The 20,535-nt window shown below is 43.6% G+C and overlaps 1 protein-coding gene across 1 annotated transcript in view; it reads right to left on the bottom strand.

Moving 5' to 3' along the window:
- LOC147034577 (uncharacterized) overlaps window positions 1-17,553 on the bottom strand; it is a 61,562-nt gene extending 44,009 nt beyond the window's left edge. Inside the window, exons 1-3 of the mRNA XM_085854395.1 lie at window positions 17,432-17,553; window positions 15,142-15,261; window positions 11,202-11,333 (exon numbers count right to left, since the gene is read on the bottom strand). Coding sequence (XP_085710521.1) covers window positions 11,202-11,333; window positions 15,142-15,261; window positions 17,432-17,553 — 374 coding nt within the window. The remainder of the gene's footprint in view (window positions 1-11,201; window positions 11,334-15,141; window positions 15,262-17,431) is intronic.
- Window positions 17,554-20,535: the final 2,982 nt, after the last annotated feature.

Raw genomic sequence — 20,535 nt, forward strand, 5'->3', positions numbered from 1 at the left:
GAGATGGAGATAGCGAGATGGAGGGAGCAAGATGGAGAGAGCGAGATGGAGAGAGCGATATACAGAGAGCGAGAGAGAGATAGCGAGATGGAGATAGCGAGATAGCGAGATGGAGATAGCGAGATGGAGATAGCGAGATAGCGAGATAGAGAGAGCGAGATGGAGATCGCGAGATAGAGATAGCGAGATGGAGAGAGCGATATACAGAGAGCGAGATAGAGATAGCGAGATAGCGAGTGAAATAGACAGATCGAGATAGAGACAGAGACAGAGACAGAGATACTATTAATGACACTTGAAAATGTGGATTCAAAGAAACCAAAATCTGAAAGAGCACCAAGTTCGCTTTCACAATAAATTGTTGAAAACACTTTTGTATAACTTCACAACCATTAATCCTTGCAGCCCAAAACTTTGCAGGCATACGAAGGGAACGCCAAGGGAGTGCATGAATGAAACGTGGGTGTTTGGGTAAATTTAAACACCTATTTTGAAGATAATTAATGTCCTTACTGAATTAAAACAAAAAAACAGAACTTATCTTGGTTTGCCCACGTTCACCTCACAGGGGTCTTAATCGGCTGCATTCACCATTTGATTTGGCCTCCTGAAAATGCTTTGCCTTGGAACAGGTCATCACGGTTTTTGGAAGATAGAGCTTCATTCCTATGAATCGCTGAAAACATCGCTAATCACTTGCCAAGCCAGCCGTTCCTTCTCAACCAATGTTTGTAAGAAATGACTATCAAAGATCGTAAAGCGGAGCAAGGTAGCCCACTCATGCGCAACCGCGTTCAATTTGGTGAAGTACGCAATGGAGCAGAACGGCGGCCATTTTAGCAAGCGAGCTGCTTTCTTGGTTGTAGTTTGACCTCTGTATCGATCGCGGAGCAGGAGGCAGGAGAGGGGCGGGAAAGAGAGTAAGGCGATGATACATTAGCCATGTACAAGACAGTTTCTTTTTATCACAAGTGAAATTACACAAAATAAGAAGAGATGAGATAGAAGAAAGGGAGAGAAAGAGAGAAATTCAGATGGAGAAATAGAGAAGAAGAGAAGCTAACAGATGAAAAAAGAAAAGGCAAATTGAGAGAGGAAAGGATTACCAGAGTTGGTGTCAAAGACGCCCAATGCTCGCCTGTTTATACATTTATCGTTTTTAAAAGACTAGCCCGATAATATTTTTTTATAAAGTATTGCAGTGAAGTCTGATCCAAATAATTTTAAAGCAATATATGTATTTGTATATTGTAATCAGTAACAAGAGCGCAAGTGAGCACAATATACGCCCAAACAAGAAGGTATATACACAATTGTGCTACTACATGGAAAACAGCATCCTGGTTGCCATGGCAACCTCTATAGATGAAGAACATATGTCGCGACACACCATCTCCACAGTCTGTACCTATGTACCAAATATGAAACGTGAAAGTTTAAAACTTTGGGAGTTAGAGTGCGGACAGGAACGGACAGACGGACAGACAGACAGACAGACAGACGACAGGTATCACATTATACGCCCCGATATATATATATATATATATATATATATATATATATATATATATATATATATATATATATATATATATATATATATATATATCTATCTATCGGGTGTATAAAAAAAGTGTGGTCGATAAAAACATTAGAAAGGAAAAAATAACTTGCACCAAAAAGTTTAACATTTTCACGCTGATGCCGACGCTCACGCCGGGGGTATCGCTATAGCTCTCTGTTCTTCAAACAGGCGAGCGAAAAATCACAGCCCAGAGACATGCAGAAAGTATATTATTCTTACCTGGAGACATATATATCATCAACAAAAGAAGTTATGCAAAATAATCTGTATGATAAATATCACCTTCCAAGAAAGTATCCTTCGAAGTAACTAGTTAGGCATGGGGAGACATCCGGGGAGGGGAGCCAAGGGTCAACCCCCACCCTCCCCCCCCCACACACACACACGCACGCACGCACGCACGCACGCACGCACGCACGCACACACACACACACACACACACACACACACACACACACACACACACACACACACACACACACACACACACTTTAATGGGTATTGAATGTTCTCCCAAATGCCCCATCAATGGTTGGTGAAGACCTTTTTTTCTTGCTTCTCACCTCCGAGTGTCCCCCCCCCGCCATTTTTTTTTCCTTACACATCTTTACGCCTCCTTTTTATGCGATTTACGCCAACACATTCAGTCATGGCAAAAATGGTTAAATGTATATGAATTATTAATTGTGAAGCACCTGATTCTAAGTGCTATTCAGATGTAATTTAAGTGTTATTTGTAGTTTTATATGGTACATTTACATGTACGGTATGTCAAGTTTATGAACATAAATATAATGGTGTAAGAGTTTTGCACCTGGCAGTCAACTGAGGTGGAAACTAGTTAATAGCTTTCTGCCATTGACTAGCAAATTGAACAATAGTTTTGTTCTACTTTGCTTCAAAGTATGACCTTTTCAGCAGACCCAGTGCCATACACCATTACACGTGCACACGCACACACACACACACACACACACACACACACACACACACACACACACACACACACACACACACACACACACACACACACACACACACACACACACACACACACACACACTTAATATGCAATAACCTGTTACAATATCAAAATGATTGTTGTTCACGTAAATATGGAAGAATTTCTATTTAAACTTCATAACTTTACAATATATTTACAAATGCCTTTGTATTCCAAGTACAATATTTCTTTATTTTCCTTTCCAAGTCTGCATTTTCCAGTGTCTTCATTCATGCAGATGGATTTACTTCACGAGGAAAAAAAAGAAATGTTAGGTGTCATTGGTAAATGTACTTTTAAACGCTTACCTGCAATGATTTTTCACACATTTTACAGGTGGAAACATACCTTTACCTGTTCTTAGGGAATCTGAAGAAAGACAAATCAGGTCGTTTGGATTGACGGTTTGAGCAGTTTATTGCTGAGCAGTGATTCTGAGATGAGGAACGAGACGTCATTGCTTTGTTACCATCTGGAACATGCGTATTGTGAACAGATTCTGGGTTGTTGTCCAGCGGAAGCTCGCTCTACCTGATAAAATGGCCGCTGAGGGCGTCCATTGGATACTGTACTGTTTCGCACGAGTGGGCTATCTTGCTCCGCTTTACGATCTTTGATGGCTATGCAGTCGCCACTGGTGTATTTGACTTTTTTAATCACAGTGCACGACGTTTTTGAAAATAACATTTAAAATAGGGGTGATAAAGCAAACTAAGTACAAATATAAACGTGTGCTCCATTGTCTTGGTTAAAGTTTTAAAATCTAATCTTCACCTGGGAGAGTTCCAGTTCCTCGTTGAAGACTTTTATTCTGCTATTTTGACCCCCATTTCATTTCTGTTGCAGCTGAGAACAATGCCACCCCTGATGTGTGAGATTATTTTAAAAATACATTGTGTTAAGTAATTTTCTAAAATGTGTAGCTGTGTGTGATGTCATTGAATTAAATTTAATACTTCTATTCTGCTAAGTGGTGTAAAATAATTTTATTTGTTGGAATACAGAGGGAGGAGGGGGGTACGAGAGTCCAGAGGGAAGGGTGGTTTGGGGTAGGGTGAGAATCCGCAGGGAAGGGAGTGTGGGGTGGGGTGGGAGTCTGGAGGGATGGGGGTGTGGTGGGAGAAGGGCCGGATTTACCATGTGGGGGGGGGGCGTGGGCACAATGATTGTGGGGGGCCCCCAAAGTTGGAGATTAATCAACAACTTAAATTATAACTGCTTTTTAATCAACAACTGAACTTGTATCCATAGATTTGGCAGATCCTGATCAGGAATGATTTGGCATACATGTTCACAAATTAAAATTAAATCTGACAATTTGACAAGATGGACGGATTGTTATTGATATGGCTGATGACTTATCTCTAAGCTCATTCTAAAATCAAATCACAAAAATGCTGTTGCTGCAAGAGTAAGAGATAGAGATGGACTAATCTATCTATAATTCCAGCAATCTCTGCGTGTCTGTCTGTGACCGCTGTTTCTCGACAACTACAGGTCCGATCTAATTGAAACTTGCCAGGTATATTGTTGGGGACCTGAGTATGTGCCTTTTCAAGGTTTGATATTAATTGGACAAGTGGTTCCCAAGTTATGGCCATTGATTTGCCAAGCCAATGACAGAACACGTTGCTGCGTAGGCATGGACGATGGGGAAAGGGCGCCATTTAGATACCAATGACAGGACACGTTACTGCGTAGGCGTGGCCATTGGGGAAGAGATCGTCAGTTACCAATGACAGGACACGTTGCTGTGTAGGTGTGGCCATTGGGGAAGAGATCGTCAGTTACCAATGACAGGACACGTTGCTGTGTAGGTGTGGCCATTGGGGAAGAGATCGTCAGTTACCAATGACAGGACACGTTACTGCGTAGGTGTGGCCATTGGGGAAGAGATCGTCAGTTACCAATGACAGGACACGTTACTGCGTAGGCGTGGCGATTGGGGAAGAGATCGTCAGTTACCAATAACAGGACACATTGCTGTGTAGGCGTGGCCATTGGGGAAGAGATCCTCAGTTACCAATGACAGGACATGTTGCTTGGCAATTTGCACCCACAGTATCTATCTTTCTATCTATAATTCCAGCAATCTCCATTTGTTTGCATTTTCAAGGTTTGAAATTAATCGGACAAGTGGTTCCCAAGTTATGGCCAAGTTAGAGTGCGTTGCCCATTACGGGTTACAACGTATGGACTTCCGGATCGTGATGACTTACTGTATTCTAATAATTTATCGATTTCCTATGCGCATTTATAGATAAACACAATACCCCAATCCAGTCTTCGGTTACAAGAGCGAAGGAACGGCCTGTGTAGTTGCTTGAAAGATTTTTTTTTGCTTGTACGGCTGCGCATGTACGGGCATGCACTAGTATAATAAACCAACAAACAGCACACTGTCATTAATCATACTACGAACTTCGACTAAAAATCTTCGAACTTCTAAAAACCCTCTGGGCAAGAGAAATCCGAAATGGTGATTAATACCCGACTACGAGCGACCGCAAATATACGGCAGTGTCATCCACATCAAATGAACATACACACAGTGCCTTAATCAATGGACAAGCTTCCTGCACAACTTCGTGGCAGCGAACTTGGATATGATACTGTCAACCTGTCTGGAATTGAGCACATCGGATTCAGTTGAAATGATGGTCAGATTGACCAGTCTCTGCTGCCCCATCGTGGAGTGAAGATGGTTCTTGATAAGTTTCTTGAGTTTCAAAAACGAGCACTCCCCAGAGCAGTTCGACATCGTCAGTGAAAGGTAAATCTGAAGCAGCACTTCCACATTTGGGAAAGTATCGGTGAGTTTTCGCTCGATGAGAAAACTCTACATCTCGAGTTCAGTACGGCCCGAGTCTGGCTCTGACTCCTTCATCATGGCTTGGAACTGAATAATTTCATCTGTGAGGTCAGGTGATAGATCTTCCCGATACAGCTCGACGAGCTTCGAGCATGACTCTCGAATCTGCTCCACTTCGAGTTGAACAAGACCACGCAGGAATCCAAATCTGTCGCTCATCTCGCTGTAAGCATTTGTACACTTTTCCAACTGCGACAGCAGTACGTCGATCACTGCAATGTATCCACTGATGCGAAACGACTCCTTGACGTCGTTCTAATTCTGGAGTGTGTCTGTAGTCCAAGGGAGCGAGGCGGACATGACACTTTCGTCTACGCGATCCACGAGCGAATTCCTCCGTACCTGAGCGATCCACTCCGTCAAAAACGAATGTATCAAACTGATCGCGTAATGACTGCACGAAGCTCGGCAGTGACTTGAGGAGCTGCACGGCTGTGTTGAGATCAGTAGCTTGTGACTGAAGGGTTTTACTCGTACGATCAAATCTACCAAGGACAGTAGACCAGAAACCAGCATAGAACCCTATCTCGAACGTGCACATCGTTTGGTGAAGTGTCTCAGCGGTGTTTCTTGTTTCACTATTTAGTTGTTCATCGTTTGCGATTTCATCGAAGACATCCATGATTTTGCTGTAACCGTCTACAACAGCTCGGGTTGCATCAGAATGAGCCGACCAGCGAGTGTCGCTGAGGCGCTTTGGTACTTGCAGAACTTTGGCTTTCAGGGCATCAAATAATCTGGCTTAGCGCGACGTGGAAGCTGTAAAAAATACATATACTTGTTCCACAAATTCAAAGAATGCTGCTGCAGGTCTACAGCATCCCATGGCCGACTGACCGACTAAGTTCAGTGAGTGCGTCGCGCATGGCACAAATATTGCGAGAGGGTTCTCCTGTTTGATCATTCCCTGCATCTTGTATCGGCCACTCATATTAGATGCGTTATCGTAAGATTGTCCTCGGCAGTTAGCGATGTCCAATCCAGTGGCTTTCAAACAATCCAGTAATGCCGTCGCTTGCTGGAGTCCAGTGTGTCCTGTGTTGCTCATGAAAGGTCATGAAACGCTCCACTGGAGCCTCGTTCTCGATGTATCGTAGAATAACTGTGAGATTTTCGATGTGGCTTATGTCAGGAGTAGAATCGACTGACACAGAGAAGTATTTTGCCTTTCACATGAGCGACGATGTTATCCAGAACAGATTTTCCGATGACGGAGATTAACTCTTCACATGTCGTAGATGATAAGTAGTTGGTGTGGCCACTACCTTGGTTGGCATATTTCTGAATGTGTTGCGCCAAAAAGGGATCGTATTCCGCAAGTAATTCCATTAAACCAAGGTAGTTACCATTCCTGTCGTGACCCAACAATTTCATCCGATCCACGGAACGCCAGACCACGCTCAGCGAGAAACGATATCACGCTCACACTTCGTTTCAGCACCTCCCTCCAATAAGACGCGATCTCACTCACCTGTTTGACGAGTTCAGTGTCCACACGACATGCGGATGTTGCTCTGTCTGACAAGCGGATGATATTCACACAATGTACGTGCGAACGCTCATGCACCTCGATAGAACGACTGGCATACTTCCAGTCATTGAATCCTTCCCCGCCCAGGGCAGTAGCGCCTCCAAAGAGTTTGCAAGCGATGCAGTACAATTTTCCGATTGATGTGGAGAAGCAAAGCCAGGACCTTTTCACGGACTCTCCGTTTTGTAGTCTACGGTAAAAAAATATTCTTGGAGCAGCAGCGTTTCCTACCTTCAACGAACTGTATGGATGAATCAAAGGGACCAGTCAAATTCTGCAGGGGCTCCAAATCTCGTGATGCCCAGCAGTCAATCATCTCTGATGACGGTCACTCAGGAGGCCAATATCCAATGTCATTGGCAAAGCCAGGTCCACGATCATTCAGTATATCTCTCGCTTCTTCATCTGATGCATGTTCTTCATCGGTGGAACCTTCCGAGATGTTGGACGAATCTTGACGTGGAGGTTGCGTTGCCAAATCCGCTTGTTCTGTCTCTGTTGGTGTTCCAGCCTCTGTCATGGACGAATGGTCTGTCTGTGCAGGAGTGAAAAACTCAGATTTTCTGGGTCTTGTCGACGACGGCCTTGTGTCTTTCATCTTTTTCCTTGGAACTTTTCCGCTTTTGAGCACCACCGTCATATTTCTGTGGAGCCGTGGATTTGTGCTTGTCGTCACCTAAGCCGCTCATTGTGGTTTCTGCAGCTGGTAGGTACCGAGTAACCATGATATCATCAGAGTGCACGTGGGACGTACCAGAATCATGAACAACAAGTATGTTTCACACACCTAGGACATAGAAAGTCACACCGTGTTGCTGTACTGTGCGCACCAGTAAGCAGGGTACTGACAGCCTTCCCTGCCAGCCGCAGTTTCAGTGTGTACAATACTACCCCTGCCGGCCGTGTGCTGTGCTGGCCTGGCCTAGTTTTACCACGTCGACTTTCACCTTTTCACCTCTCCTCTGGCTGGACTTCTGTATTCCGTCTGTGCTTGCTGGGCTCTGGCGGGCAGTGCCGTAGTTAGTTGGCCACACTCAACCATCCGAAGCATCGATGATCGATCCAAAAAAAGATCCGAATTTGGGGGCCCCCCAACAGCTGCTTGCCCCAGGAATTTTTAACCACGTTGGATCCGTTCTGTGGACCGTGGAAGAAACGGCTTGAAAATGCCAAAGCTTGAAAAGGACCCTCACAATGACGGACAATTTTGAAAAGATATCCTTACAAAGAGTTTACAATCTTCATTCACCGACAATAAAACTTTAGAAGCACATTTTCCAGGGATTATCAAAATGTCATCGAAGTTGTGGGGGGCCCCTAAATGTGGGGGCCCCAGGGCCATGGCCCCACCTGGCCACCCCTAAATCCGGTACTCGGTGGGAGTCCAGAAGGAGGGGAATGGGGTGAGGTGGGAGTCCGGAGAGGGGTGGGGTAGGAGTACGGAGAGGGGTGGGGTGGGAATACGAAGAGGGGTGGGGTGGGAGGAGGCAGAGGAAGGGGTGGGGTGGGGGAGAGGATGGAGTGAGATGAGGGAGGGGAATGGGATGAGGTGGGAGTCCGGAGAGGGGTGAGGTGGGAGTCCGGAGAGGGGTGAGGTGGGAGTCCGGAGAGGGGTGAGGTGGGAGTCCGGAGAGGGGTGAGGTGGGAGTCCGGAGAGGGGTGAGGTGGGAGTCCGGAGAGGGGTGAGGTGGGAGTCCGGAGAGGGGTGAGGTGGGAGTCCGGAGAGGGGTGAGGTGGGAGTCCGGAGAGGGTGAGGTGGGAGTACGGAGAGGGGTGGGTGGGAGTACAGAGAGGGGTGGGGTGGGAATACGGAGAGGGGTGGGGTGGGAATACGGAGAGGGGTGGGGTGGGAATACGGAGAGGGGTGGGGTGGGAATACGGAGAGGGGTGGGGTGGGAATACGGAGAGAGGTGGGGTGGGAGGAGGCAGGGGAAGGGGTGGGGTGGGGGAGAGGACGGAGTGAGATGAGGGAGGGGAAGGGGAGGAAGGAGAGACCCGGCGTTACCTATCAAATGCCACGTACCTTTGCTGGTGCAGTACATAATAATAGAAGCTTTTATTTATAAGCACGATTAACCTGATGCTGGAGAGATAGAGATTCGATGTCTGATCTGTGTTCAATTCCCAAACCGGTGATAAACCTTGTACAGTACAAGTCGATTTGCACACTTTTAAATGAGGATTTCAAGGCCGAATTTTTTTTATCATGTCACTTTTCGTTTCTTGATAGACTGCAACAATAAACTGGGGTGCATCCTTTGTGCATCCATAATAAATATAAGCTTTATATATCTGATGGAGTGGGTAGAGTTATTGAAGTTTTGCCCACAATTTCGATTTCAATAATTTCTACATTCCTTTCACATGAAATAAGTTGGGAGTATTCGCGGTCTTCCGATCAGGAGCGCTGTTTAATTGTGAGCCGATGTGTTTTCACCCATTTCCATGAAGACTAAAATTTTGTTTGCTCTGATAACTTCTTCTTTGGTGCCAAACTTCCACAATTGGTGGAATTTGTCTGAAGTCTGCAGTAAGATGATTATTATTCCTGCAAATGGCTCTTCCTTGTTGCTACAGAGATCTCTAAGGGTGTTATCAAAATGCCACAAGACTACCATTATTTGCCATCGGAACTCCATCACACCTTATTAGTTTGGACTGACGCAAATGTTCAGCTCTGTGTGTGAGCCTCCTGAGATTCGACACACCATTTACATCCAATGGCAACATGAACATCAAGTGTGCCATGGCATCACCCATGTGGTTTGATGCTGCAATGCCTGTCAAAGCAGTACACAGGAAGATGTGACGAAACTTTCTAATTTCACTGCAATAAGTTTCAATAAGTGTTTTTCCAGTTCCAGTTGGTCCATCAATGAGGAATACCTTGGAAATTGTTCGACAATTTTGGTTTGCTAACTCGACAATGCTGTCAAATACTCGTCTTCATTGTGCATTTAGATATGGCACCAACTTTTTTACAAAGTCAGAATATTTTTACATTGGCCATCTCATTATCTCTCTGTTAATCTTCTAGAGGTATCTAATGCTGGAGGAAGGCCAATCTCTTCAAGGGTTCTGCCATGCTGATGGCACAATTTTCTGTCCAAATTGCACAATGCAGCAACGTAAGCAACCTCTGGATCCTCCTCTTACATTTGTAGCCTCCTGAAAAGTTTCGTGAACAGAGCCAGCAACTGTTCTCAGATCATCAAACCCACATGCAGGAAATCGAGCAAGATGCACTCTCAGGTCGAAAATTTCCTCCATTGACAGTGAAAGCCAATGCATTCTTGCAACACAGTGAACATAGAGTCTTCTGGAAAAGTGGGGTTTGGCTTCCTTTTGGTTTGGAAAATATACTCCTCATAAAATTACGAAATATGTCCAATTGTCAAATTCAAAAAAATTGCCATCGGCATATAGATGAGCAGTTTTGACATGCTGGTGTTCAGTGCTGCAGCTTCTTATCCCTCTTGATTCAATACTGTAACTTTGTTTGGTCGATGGAGAGGTTGTGCCACAATTGCAAGATCCCTTCCACACACATCAAATTCCATAAAATTGCTCCCTATATCTGAGGGCCATGTAATTTTCAATTTTGTTTACGTTCTCCTCTCTCTCAGGAACAATTGCTACTCCGGCGTGATCAGAGCCCTTGTGATTGTACTTAAAAACACATTTTATCACTGACAGCGCTGGCCATTTCTAAATTGCATTGGCATTCCAAGAGTAACTTGATCTCTTGATTCCAAGAGTAACTCCATACAAGAGGAGCCTTACAAGCCTGCACGATAGCAGGCTTGTACGGCACAATTCATTGATCTGTTACAATCATGCACACACTGGCCAAAGAGATCATAATAGCCCTTTGTACACGTGTGGCATGCTTTTCGTCACAGCATTCCTCACCTAACCCCGCCCTTTCAGATTTATAGACAGGATAGTCAATGTAGGCATAAGCACCTCTTGTTTGTGAGTGAGGCCAGGTGAAGAATTCCTGTCACAAAAAGTGTCTCACGTGTGCGATAGGCCATTACATTCTCTCTGGTGAGTGTGTGCAAGGCCATGGCATCTCAATTACCTGCAGGTGTGGCCTCAAGTTGGCAGTGAGGAGGTCCTATATTGTAGCGGTGGGAGTGCAGCAGTGTGTGCGTGTCCGCAGCATAAAGTCCGACCTCGAGGGAAATCCTTGACTCCCCACCCTCACCCTCCAGCACCACAACAGCTCTCTTTTCTGCTCAACCCGCTGGATGAGACTGAGGTTGTGGATTTATTGATGTAGGTCATGTACTGATGTGGATCCATGACCATGGTCACATATCGACTGTTTGGAGAGGACCTGGGCTCAAAGGATCAAAACCCAGAGGACAATTTAAATATAGCTAAACAAAGGATGTTGTGAAATTAACAACTTACAGCAATCCTTTCAATTGTATTATACTTTAGGAATAGCTGATACTGTCCAATTAATTATGAGTCTGTGTATGTGTGTGTGTGTGTGTGTGTGTGTCTGTGTGTGTGTGTGTGTGTGTGTGTGTGTGTGTGTGTGTGTGTGTGTGTGTGTATGTGTGTGTGTGTGTGTGTGTGTGTCTGTGTGTGTGTGATGCTTTATTATGCAGGGTTTCTGCAGTCATCTATATATTACTAAAACTCTCATCTTGTATGTATGTTCCTGAAATACAGCCAAAACGGTACACGATAGCACAAACATTTTAGGGCCACCTTACTCACCATTCTCCTGCGGTGTGCAGTATCAAGTTTCATTCAAATTGGGGCAACGAAAAAAATTATTAAAAAATAAATTCCCGATTCATTCAAGTACTCTTCGGGAGAATTTGATCAATGCAAACAACCTCAGCGGTGTAGTTCACTGGAGCTATCTTTTTTTCCATTTTTTTTTTAATTATTTTTTTATCAACTGCTGTCACAATGGGAACCCAATGGGTTCACAGGTCGTCTAATAGAATAATAAAAATGGTACCTTTGGAAAGCTCATAATCAATTTACCTGGAACAAAAATTATTGCCGGTTTAATCATAAGAACGCCTGTTTTAAAAACCCACATTCCCAGGAGGAAAAAGCAAGAAGCAAGACATGTAGCTTAATGTGGAAATTTCAGTGGTACCATTTTTAGCTCATCTGGACTTTAGTCCAGTGAGCTAATGTGGTCGAGGAATGTCCGCAGAGGAGTGAGTGAGTGAGTAAGTGAGTGAGTGAGTGAGTCTGCAAACATTTTAGGCTTGAACAAAAACTCACGATTTTGATTGAACTTGGCCACAAGTTTCATATCTCGTGCCTAACAAAGGTGTATTGACTACATAAAAATCTACACTCATTAAGGAGGTCTACGGGGGTGGGGGTTTACCCCCCCAAAATAGGTGTTTGCTCTCTTCTCTGAAACTACACACATGTTTTCAATGAAACTTGATCGCAACCTTCATCTCTCGTGATGTACTAAAGTTTGTTCACGGCAATAAAAAAAAAATCAAGGTCTAAGGGGGTCTGTAAGGGGTTAGAGTGACTGTTATTCCTGATACAGGTCAGCTTCAGGACATGCAGTTCTATTTTTATTTTTCTGTGACTGCAGAAATTCTACAATAAAGTGGGACACACACCCTCATTCTTAACGTACACCTCATTCTTACCCGGAGGCCACATCCATTATTTTTCCAACTGTCAATTTTGTCCCTGCTGTTCGTGTTTTTCTCCCTCTTTTTCTGCTGTTCCTTTTGTTATGTTGCATCCTGATCAGTTCTGTGTTCTAGCTCTTCCACAAGCCTCGACATTGTGTACAACAACAAATCCCACGTCCCCCTTACCCCATATATCGTTACTTCAAGTACAACCAAGTTTTTATTCCATGACTTGTCTCGTCAATACGGTATGTTGACATGCTATCATTATTCCAAATACCTTTTGGTAGTTTGACAACCTGCTGCCCTTTGTTTTTCTGGTCCTCGATGAGCCGAGACCCCATGCAAAAAAAAATTCTGGAAAATAAATGCTTCAGAACACAAATAACAAACAGAACGTGGTGATAAATGGGTTACTCTTATTCCTTCCTGTCTTGCACATGGACTGAGAAAGAATGTCTTATGCCTCGAAGTGCAGAGGTTTTGGCTCAAAATCAAATTCAGCTGTTAATTCGATAATTGACTTTTTCAAAGAGAGTAAATACCATTATGAATTGTGATGAATCAGCATCTCCCACAGGGAAGTCAATCCATCCGTAATCTCTGCTAAGTTTGGTTCCTATTTGCACAGCCTAATGGCATACTCTAATCCTCATGAGACTTATTTGTCATCTACAAGAACGACTGCACTGTGACTCCAATCCGGCAGTTACTTCGTTTCTGACCTCCTTGATCTCCTGCCAATTATAGCAAAAGCAGGGCCCCTTACCCTGACAGGCGGTCTTTGTTAATTTGTCGCATGATGCCTGCCAGTAATCCACAAAATGGCAAGTTTACCACTGACGGTTAAAGGCTCTTTGTATGGTTCATTAGGCTGCCCTGCTGTCATCGTCAGCATGAGATTGAATGTTGTAACACATTGTTAAGTTAACACATTAATGTTCTCATCCCAACAGACAAAGCATTCAAGCAAGCTTTGAGTTGTCAAAATATATTAGCCCCCTCCTGGTGGGTGCTTTCAGAATTCCTAAAATTCAATATCCTGGAAATAGAAAACAGAAATGCTAACAAGAAAAAAAACAAAAAACACTTAAATTCTCACTGTACAACTGGAGGTCAGTAAACGTAAAAGTGAAAAACAAAAACTAAAAAATTAAATAAATTTACAAACAAATTTAGAATGGGGTATATGAAAGTGCAAGAGAAATATATTTTACAACTAGAAAGGCAATCAGTGGAGAGCATACCTCTGCCAGGCTGAACAGTTTACGTTTTGTATGCCACTGATAGGCCGGATCTGAATCCGGACCTCAACCCAAAATCTCATCAGATTGTTATTGTCACCTAATCAACTCATCCACATTGTTTCGTCATAACTTGTCCACAACTTTTTGAGATATCGTGCGATCTCTCGTATTTAGCCCCAATCTCTTAATGGTGAAGAATCACTTTAGAAATTAAAAAATTCTCGCATCCGAATCCGGATCTTCACCAAAATCAAACCAATTCGCCGTTGTCACACACCCAACCTGTCCACCAAGTTTCGTTCGAATCCATCCCTAACTTTTTGATATCCTGCTGACAGACCAACAAACAGTAAGACAGAAAAACGGGTGAAAACACAACCTCGATCCACTTTTGGTTGCAGAGGTGATAATATCTTATCAGGAACCACGATGGTCCACATTCCATTTCAGGATTAAAAGGCTAAGTAATCACTTTGTTTTTATCAATCTTTAATTGCTTTCAACTAGGCCACATCAAATGATGAAATGAGCACAAGATCAAAGTTGTATAAAATGATGTGAAGCATCTAAAATACTTTTCAAAGTGATTTCGTCATTTAACACAACTATGAACTTTTGACCATGTACCATAGTCATTTTTTTACGATAGCCTACAGAGTTGAGGCTCGTGGAGGAACTAGGACATATGAGAGACGACGACATACAGAACAAAAGAACAATGGAAACAATGAGGGGGTTGTGGTTGTGGTGGGGGGGGGAGGGAAGGCTCACACTAGCTGCAGGGTTAGAGGGAGAAAATAGGAGACCTTGAGGAAGAAAGGACATGGGGAAGAATGAGAGAGGGGGAGGAGGACACAGTGATTGAACAAGCTGGATACAGATGCAAACTCTCAATTTCATAAGTGAAAGGGAAACTTGTGGAAGAAGCAGAAATTGAACAAAATAAGAAGGTTAATGAGGGTAGAAAAGATCATGATTGGGGATGGGGGAATGACATGAGGTTGTGGTGAACAGCTGTCTTGAAACACTGGAGGAAAGAATGAGATTGAGAGACTGAGGAAGTTGGTTCCACAGGTGAGAGAAAAGAGGACCAAATGAGTGGAGATGAACATTGAGCCTGGACTTTGGGAGTTTCACCAGAAGTGGGTTATTGGCAGACCACGTGTGTTTTGGCCAAAGCTTAGGAGGGGAAGGAGGGACTGAACACAGAACGGGCAGTGGATCCAAGACCAGAAAGGAGGCAGGAGAAGACCGAGAGACCACATACCTGTCTGATTTGTGAAAAAATAGATCCAAAGATTCGACATCACGAAAGATACCAATGACTTTGAAAGCCTTGATTTCCAAGTTGTTAAGCTGAGGATGGTGTGAGGCAGTAGCAGCAGCCCTGAGGGGGAGACCAGTATTGCATCAAGTTTTAGATGAATTCCTTAAAAGTAGACAAAAGTTCACATGTGCCAAGGAAAGCAATTGTATGACAGAGGATGCCCAGTCAGCGACTGGGTTTGGATGCCAACTTCGACAGGTGGTTTGCCCAAAAAACATCATGGCTGATAAGGCCTAAACAGACTGAACTTCAAGAAGTTTGGTAAAGGAGAACCCAAACACTCAGACCACCTCGACACTAATCTATCCCTTGAGACCCTACAAAATATATATATAATGTCTTTTTCTGATTTCCAAATGAAAAAGTTGTTAAATTTGCGATTATAGGTCTAAATCTTTTCTTTTTCAGATTAGCCGTGACATCACAAATGGAATGAGACAACCAGATCCATTCTGTGTATAGGTTACATGACAGTACGATTCAACTCAAACGGCGAATAATTTTCGATTTTCCACAAGGATGCCGAGTTGATGCGTCCTTGGTACTTGTATAATAGTTACAAACGGATATGGTTTCATGCTACATCAATGGACGAAAGCCCATAAGTTTGCCAGAAATTGGATGAGGTTTGTCTGAAATACTCGAGTGTGGATAAGGCCAACAAAATGTTCACTTTTGTGCTTGGAACATGTTACAGAGCATGTTATGAAACAATAGAGATGGCTATATCTTGTGATTACCTCCCACAAATGAGAGAGGATGCCATCCCCACGATTAAGTGGAAGAAACAGCCATTGTTCAAAACTGTAAGACCATCTCTACCCAGCTACCTGCACATGTACAAGGAGGAATGGAGCGATGAATCAAACACCTGTTGCCATTGCCCAACAGTTAAGACAAGAGCATGGGAAAAATAATTTTCAATTATCAACATACATTTCTACAAATAAAATTAACCACCACCTATTTATAGTGGAGAGAAAGTATGTAAGTATCATCAACTCCTCCCAGAGGATTTGACCGAGGACGATAAAACGTTCACGCTACCCCCCCCACCCCCGCTCCACCAACCCCTCACAATTATTACCCCCACAATACCCACCACCATCTCACACCCCTTCACCCTCCACAATCCCCATCCACTGGGGAGGGACAATGACACCTCACAGACATGACAGTGGGACACGGCACGGATACAAATGGCACGGATACAAATCCTGTAACACACAAGACACCTGGTCAGTCTGTGTCGGTGGAATAAAGCATTCACCGCCCATTTTGTCCGCGGTGTCAGCTGTCGGGCGATGATGGGTATTTCTGCTCGAGTAATATATTGCCGCGGAGCTTGCGATCCAGTTTAATCCCCCCAGCCCAATTTGTGCTGACGGGCGGTTAACACCACCAGCCCGGATAGCCGAGCGGTTCTTCCTTAATAGGAGGTGGATGTGTTGATCATCGGAGATTATAACGTGCGCGGGAAGCGATGGGTGTGGCCCTGGCGGAGCAACAGAGGCACAGATGCACAGCACAGGGGAGTTTATACTCGAACTCCAGGACAAATACATGGACGTGGCAACTTAAAATAAACACGGGAATTTAATGACAATATAAATATTTACAAGGAACAATATTCAGAATATAATAATACGTGAGGATTAATTAATATTAAAGTCTAAATTTAGGTGCCTATACACTCAGACTTAAATACAGACAAGGGGAAACAAAATAAAAGGAAATCCTTCCTTTATCCTGGCACTTAGCTTGGTCCAGAGATGGTCTCTGTGGAACTTTGGAACCGAGTCTTTTCGTCCTGCATGTGTAGATGCACACAAAATGGTGCTGAGCCACTCTCTCCCAGCAGGAACGTTAATCAGGCAATTCGCGAGCGGTATTCAACACCAAGGCTCATTGACCGTGAAGCGGCTTCTTCATCTAATGCACCTGCCGATGTGCTCTTTGCAGAATGGCGCCGTCCCCTTCGGTGACATACACAAGGTTCCGAGGTCCTTCCCACACGACCAGCCAAGAGTCGATGGCCAACATCCTGCTCAGTACGTGAGCCAAATCGCCTCAGCATGAATACAAGAATCATGTTATCTTCTTCATGCTTCGAAGGAGAGCCAGCCGTGAAGCTCTGTTCTTTTAGGCCATCTCTTAGCTATATTCTCTCTCGACCGCGTGCGCCTCTCACTCCACACTCGTCTGTTCCTCCAGATCTCTCTGACATCACCAAATCCGTTCCACCTCCGGGGCGTGGCTTGCATGCAAGAAACCCGGAAAAGGCAGGGCCTCTGCCCGCTTGGCACGTTTGGCTAGCTTTTTGTGATAGTTGTTATAAAAGCGCAACTCCATCGTTGCTGTTTTGTAATACAAAAACAAAGGAAAGAGTCACAGGGGAAATCACATACTGGGGAACTTGGCCTTAATCCCTATGTAATTAACACCCCCCACCCCCCACCCCCCGTGTGGTGAAACGTAACACTAAACTCAGAGTTTCCCTACTTACTACATCAAGGTTATCTCCCACACATCCACGGACCAAACATCTCTATTCAATCCTAACTTTCGATTTGAATTCCTCCATCTATCCCCACAATCGTAACAATATCAACTGATTTATCAATTAATAGAAAATCCCTCCCTTATAAACCGTTAATCGAATTTAAAAATCTAACCCTACCAAGCTGAAGTGATGATGTGACCAACGTTTTCATCTTCACAAACACTTCCATCTTCTTTCTCTGAATCGCTCACACAAGGCTCACAATGATTCAGCTGCCTGCCTATTTGAGGGATGAAGCATGCTGAAGCAGAGGGTGCACTCATCAGAAAAGTGATAAAGAGGATTTTCTAGGGTCACAAAGATTGTTCATGAAGATTAGTAATAGGACTGGGCCCAAGACACTTCCTTGGAGTTCCCTAACCTTGACAGGGAGAGGAGATGAATGGATCCCATTGAAAGTCGAATATTGGTTATAAGAGTGGAGGAAGTAGGGAAGTAATAAGATGAGGTGGGATTGGATGCCTTAGGCAGAGAGTTAGGATAGCACAGCAGGGTCCCCAGCTGTATCCAATGCACGAGGTATGTTCTTAGAGATGACCCTGATCTCATGTCTGCCATTGAGTCCCTCCATCTATTGGTGAGAGCAAAAGCAGCTTGTTCATGCGGAGTGATGTGGTCTAAATCCAAGCTGATGGTCTGAGATGAGGCATCGCTCACAAGGACAAATTCAAAACCCAAACGATAAAATACATCGAGCTCTCCCCTACTCTACCTTCGGTTATATTTAGATTTGCACCCCTTAAGCAATGTGGCCATTGACAAAGAGCACAAATTCAATCTAACTTCCAATGGGAGAAAATTATAAAGAACAAAGAACCTCCTGTCCATGGACTACATAAAATGTTTGGCACCAAACTAACAGAATATTCAAAACTAGTAAAACAGCCTTCCAAAGACAAGGGAATTGAATTCGGACAAGACAAATGAGTTAAATGCACGTTAAAAGAAGACAAAGCAACAACAACAAACAACATAAAAATCGATTGAACAACAACAAATACAAGAGATAAGAAACTGAAGCAATAAACAAAGAGGTTGGGGAAGAAAAGGGCCATCAGGTTGGACAGAAACAAATGTGTAAGATAATTGCCAAGGAATACCTGCACAGAACTTCGCTTATACCAAAAACAAACATATCTTTCCCCAATAAAAAAAAAAATCAAAGCCATAAATCAGTGAAGTGGCTGGTGTTCCAATAAAGTTATCCTAAGAGTCAAAATCAGCTTTATTGGCGGCAATAAGAAGTCATCAAAAATGATAACAAAACAAGGAAACAGTTCAATAGCCATAAAATTGTGTAACAAGGACCCAAATCCTCATCAACAACACAGCCCCGAAACCGCACCTTAAAATGGGGTGTGCAGATTTTACATTTGAATAAATACATAAGTATGTTGGGAGTGGAAATGGGAAAGTGTATATAATAAATAATTCAAAGTATTGTGTTGGGAGTGAAGATGGTAAACAGTATCTAAATAAACTAGAATGGCCACTTGGTGGAGTGCATACCTCCACCTGGCTGAGTAGTTTTCGTTTTGTATCCCACTGAAAGGCCGGATCTGCATTTGGACTTCAACGAAAATGTAATCGGCTTCAATGGTGAAGAATCACTTAAAAAAATTCTCGGATTGTATTCAGATCTTCACCAAAATCGAAACAATTCTTCATTGTTACATGGGGATGGCCAGACGGAGGCCCCTGGAGTACCGGCGGAAAATGGACGCAGCAACGCGCTGTTCTGGCACATGCTCCCATACCTGACCTGACCTGTTACATACACACCCTGCCCACCAAGTTTCATCTGAATCCGTCCACAACTTTTTCAGAAATCCTGCTCTTTCTCGTTTTCACCCCAATTTCTCAAAAACCGGGCGTAGTGGCGTGCGCCTGTAATCCGGCTACTCGGAGGCTTGGGTTGGAGGATCGCTTGAAGACGGGAGCTCTGCACTGGGCCGCGCTATGAGAGGGTGTCGGGCAGCCCGGAATCATGGCGAAACCCAATCCTTATCCCTGTGTCGTAAGAGACGACCAGGGTTGCGTCAGGAAGGGCATCCGGCGTAAAACCTATGCCAAAATCAGTATGCGGATCATAACGGATGATCCGCTGTGGCGATCCCTAACGGGAGCAGCCGAAAGACGAACAACAACAACAACAACACCCCAATTTCTCAAATGGTGAAAAATAACTTTCAAAATTCTCAGTTCCAGATCCAAAATCCGACCTTTTCCAAAATCTATTCATTCCATTGGTGTCATATACCCAAGCTCTCCACCAAATTTCGTTCAAAACTTAATGAGATATTCTGTTCACAAAGAGAAAAAAAAATAAACAAACAAGAAAAAGACGTGCAGAGCATGGAACTTGCAAAATCCACCACCTTCTCCAAAGGTTGCCATGGATACATCAAATTGCTTATTTGTTTCAGATTAAAATTGACAATCTTAATTAAAGCTCAGGTCAATCGGATGAAAATTGATTATTTTTCACATTGAAATTTATGATTTTAAAAGTTTGACCTTGAGGTTAACTTTGACCTTTTGACCTCAAAAATATTTGATTTCCAAATTCCATGATGCAATGTAAAAAATCCCGTTCAATTTTCAAGTCAATCAGATGAAAAATGACGATTTTAGAAATCTGACCTCAAAATAAATAGGTTTCTCAGTTGAGACTACCTCTACAACTTGGTAAAGTTTCATGACGATGGGTTTAGAATTGGGACCTGTTGGCAATTGACCGACAAGCAGACAAATGAAAAATCACTCATCGA

Source organism: Eptatretus burgeri, chromosome 1, assembly GCF_056783735.1.
Source record: "Eptatretus burgeri isolate ZD-2024b chromosome 1, Ebu_testis_v1, whole genome shotgun sequence".
NCBI classification, from domain to species: domain Eukaryota; kingdom Metazoa; phylum Chordata; class Myxini; order Myxiniformes; family Myxinidae; genus Eptatretus; species Eptatretus burgeri.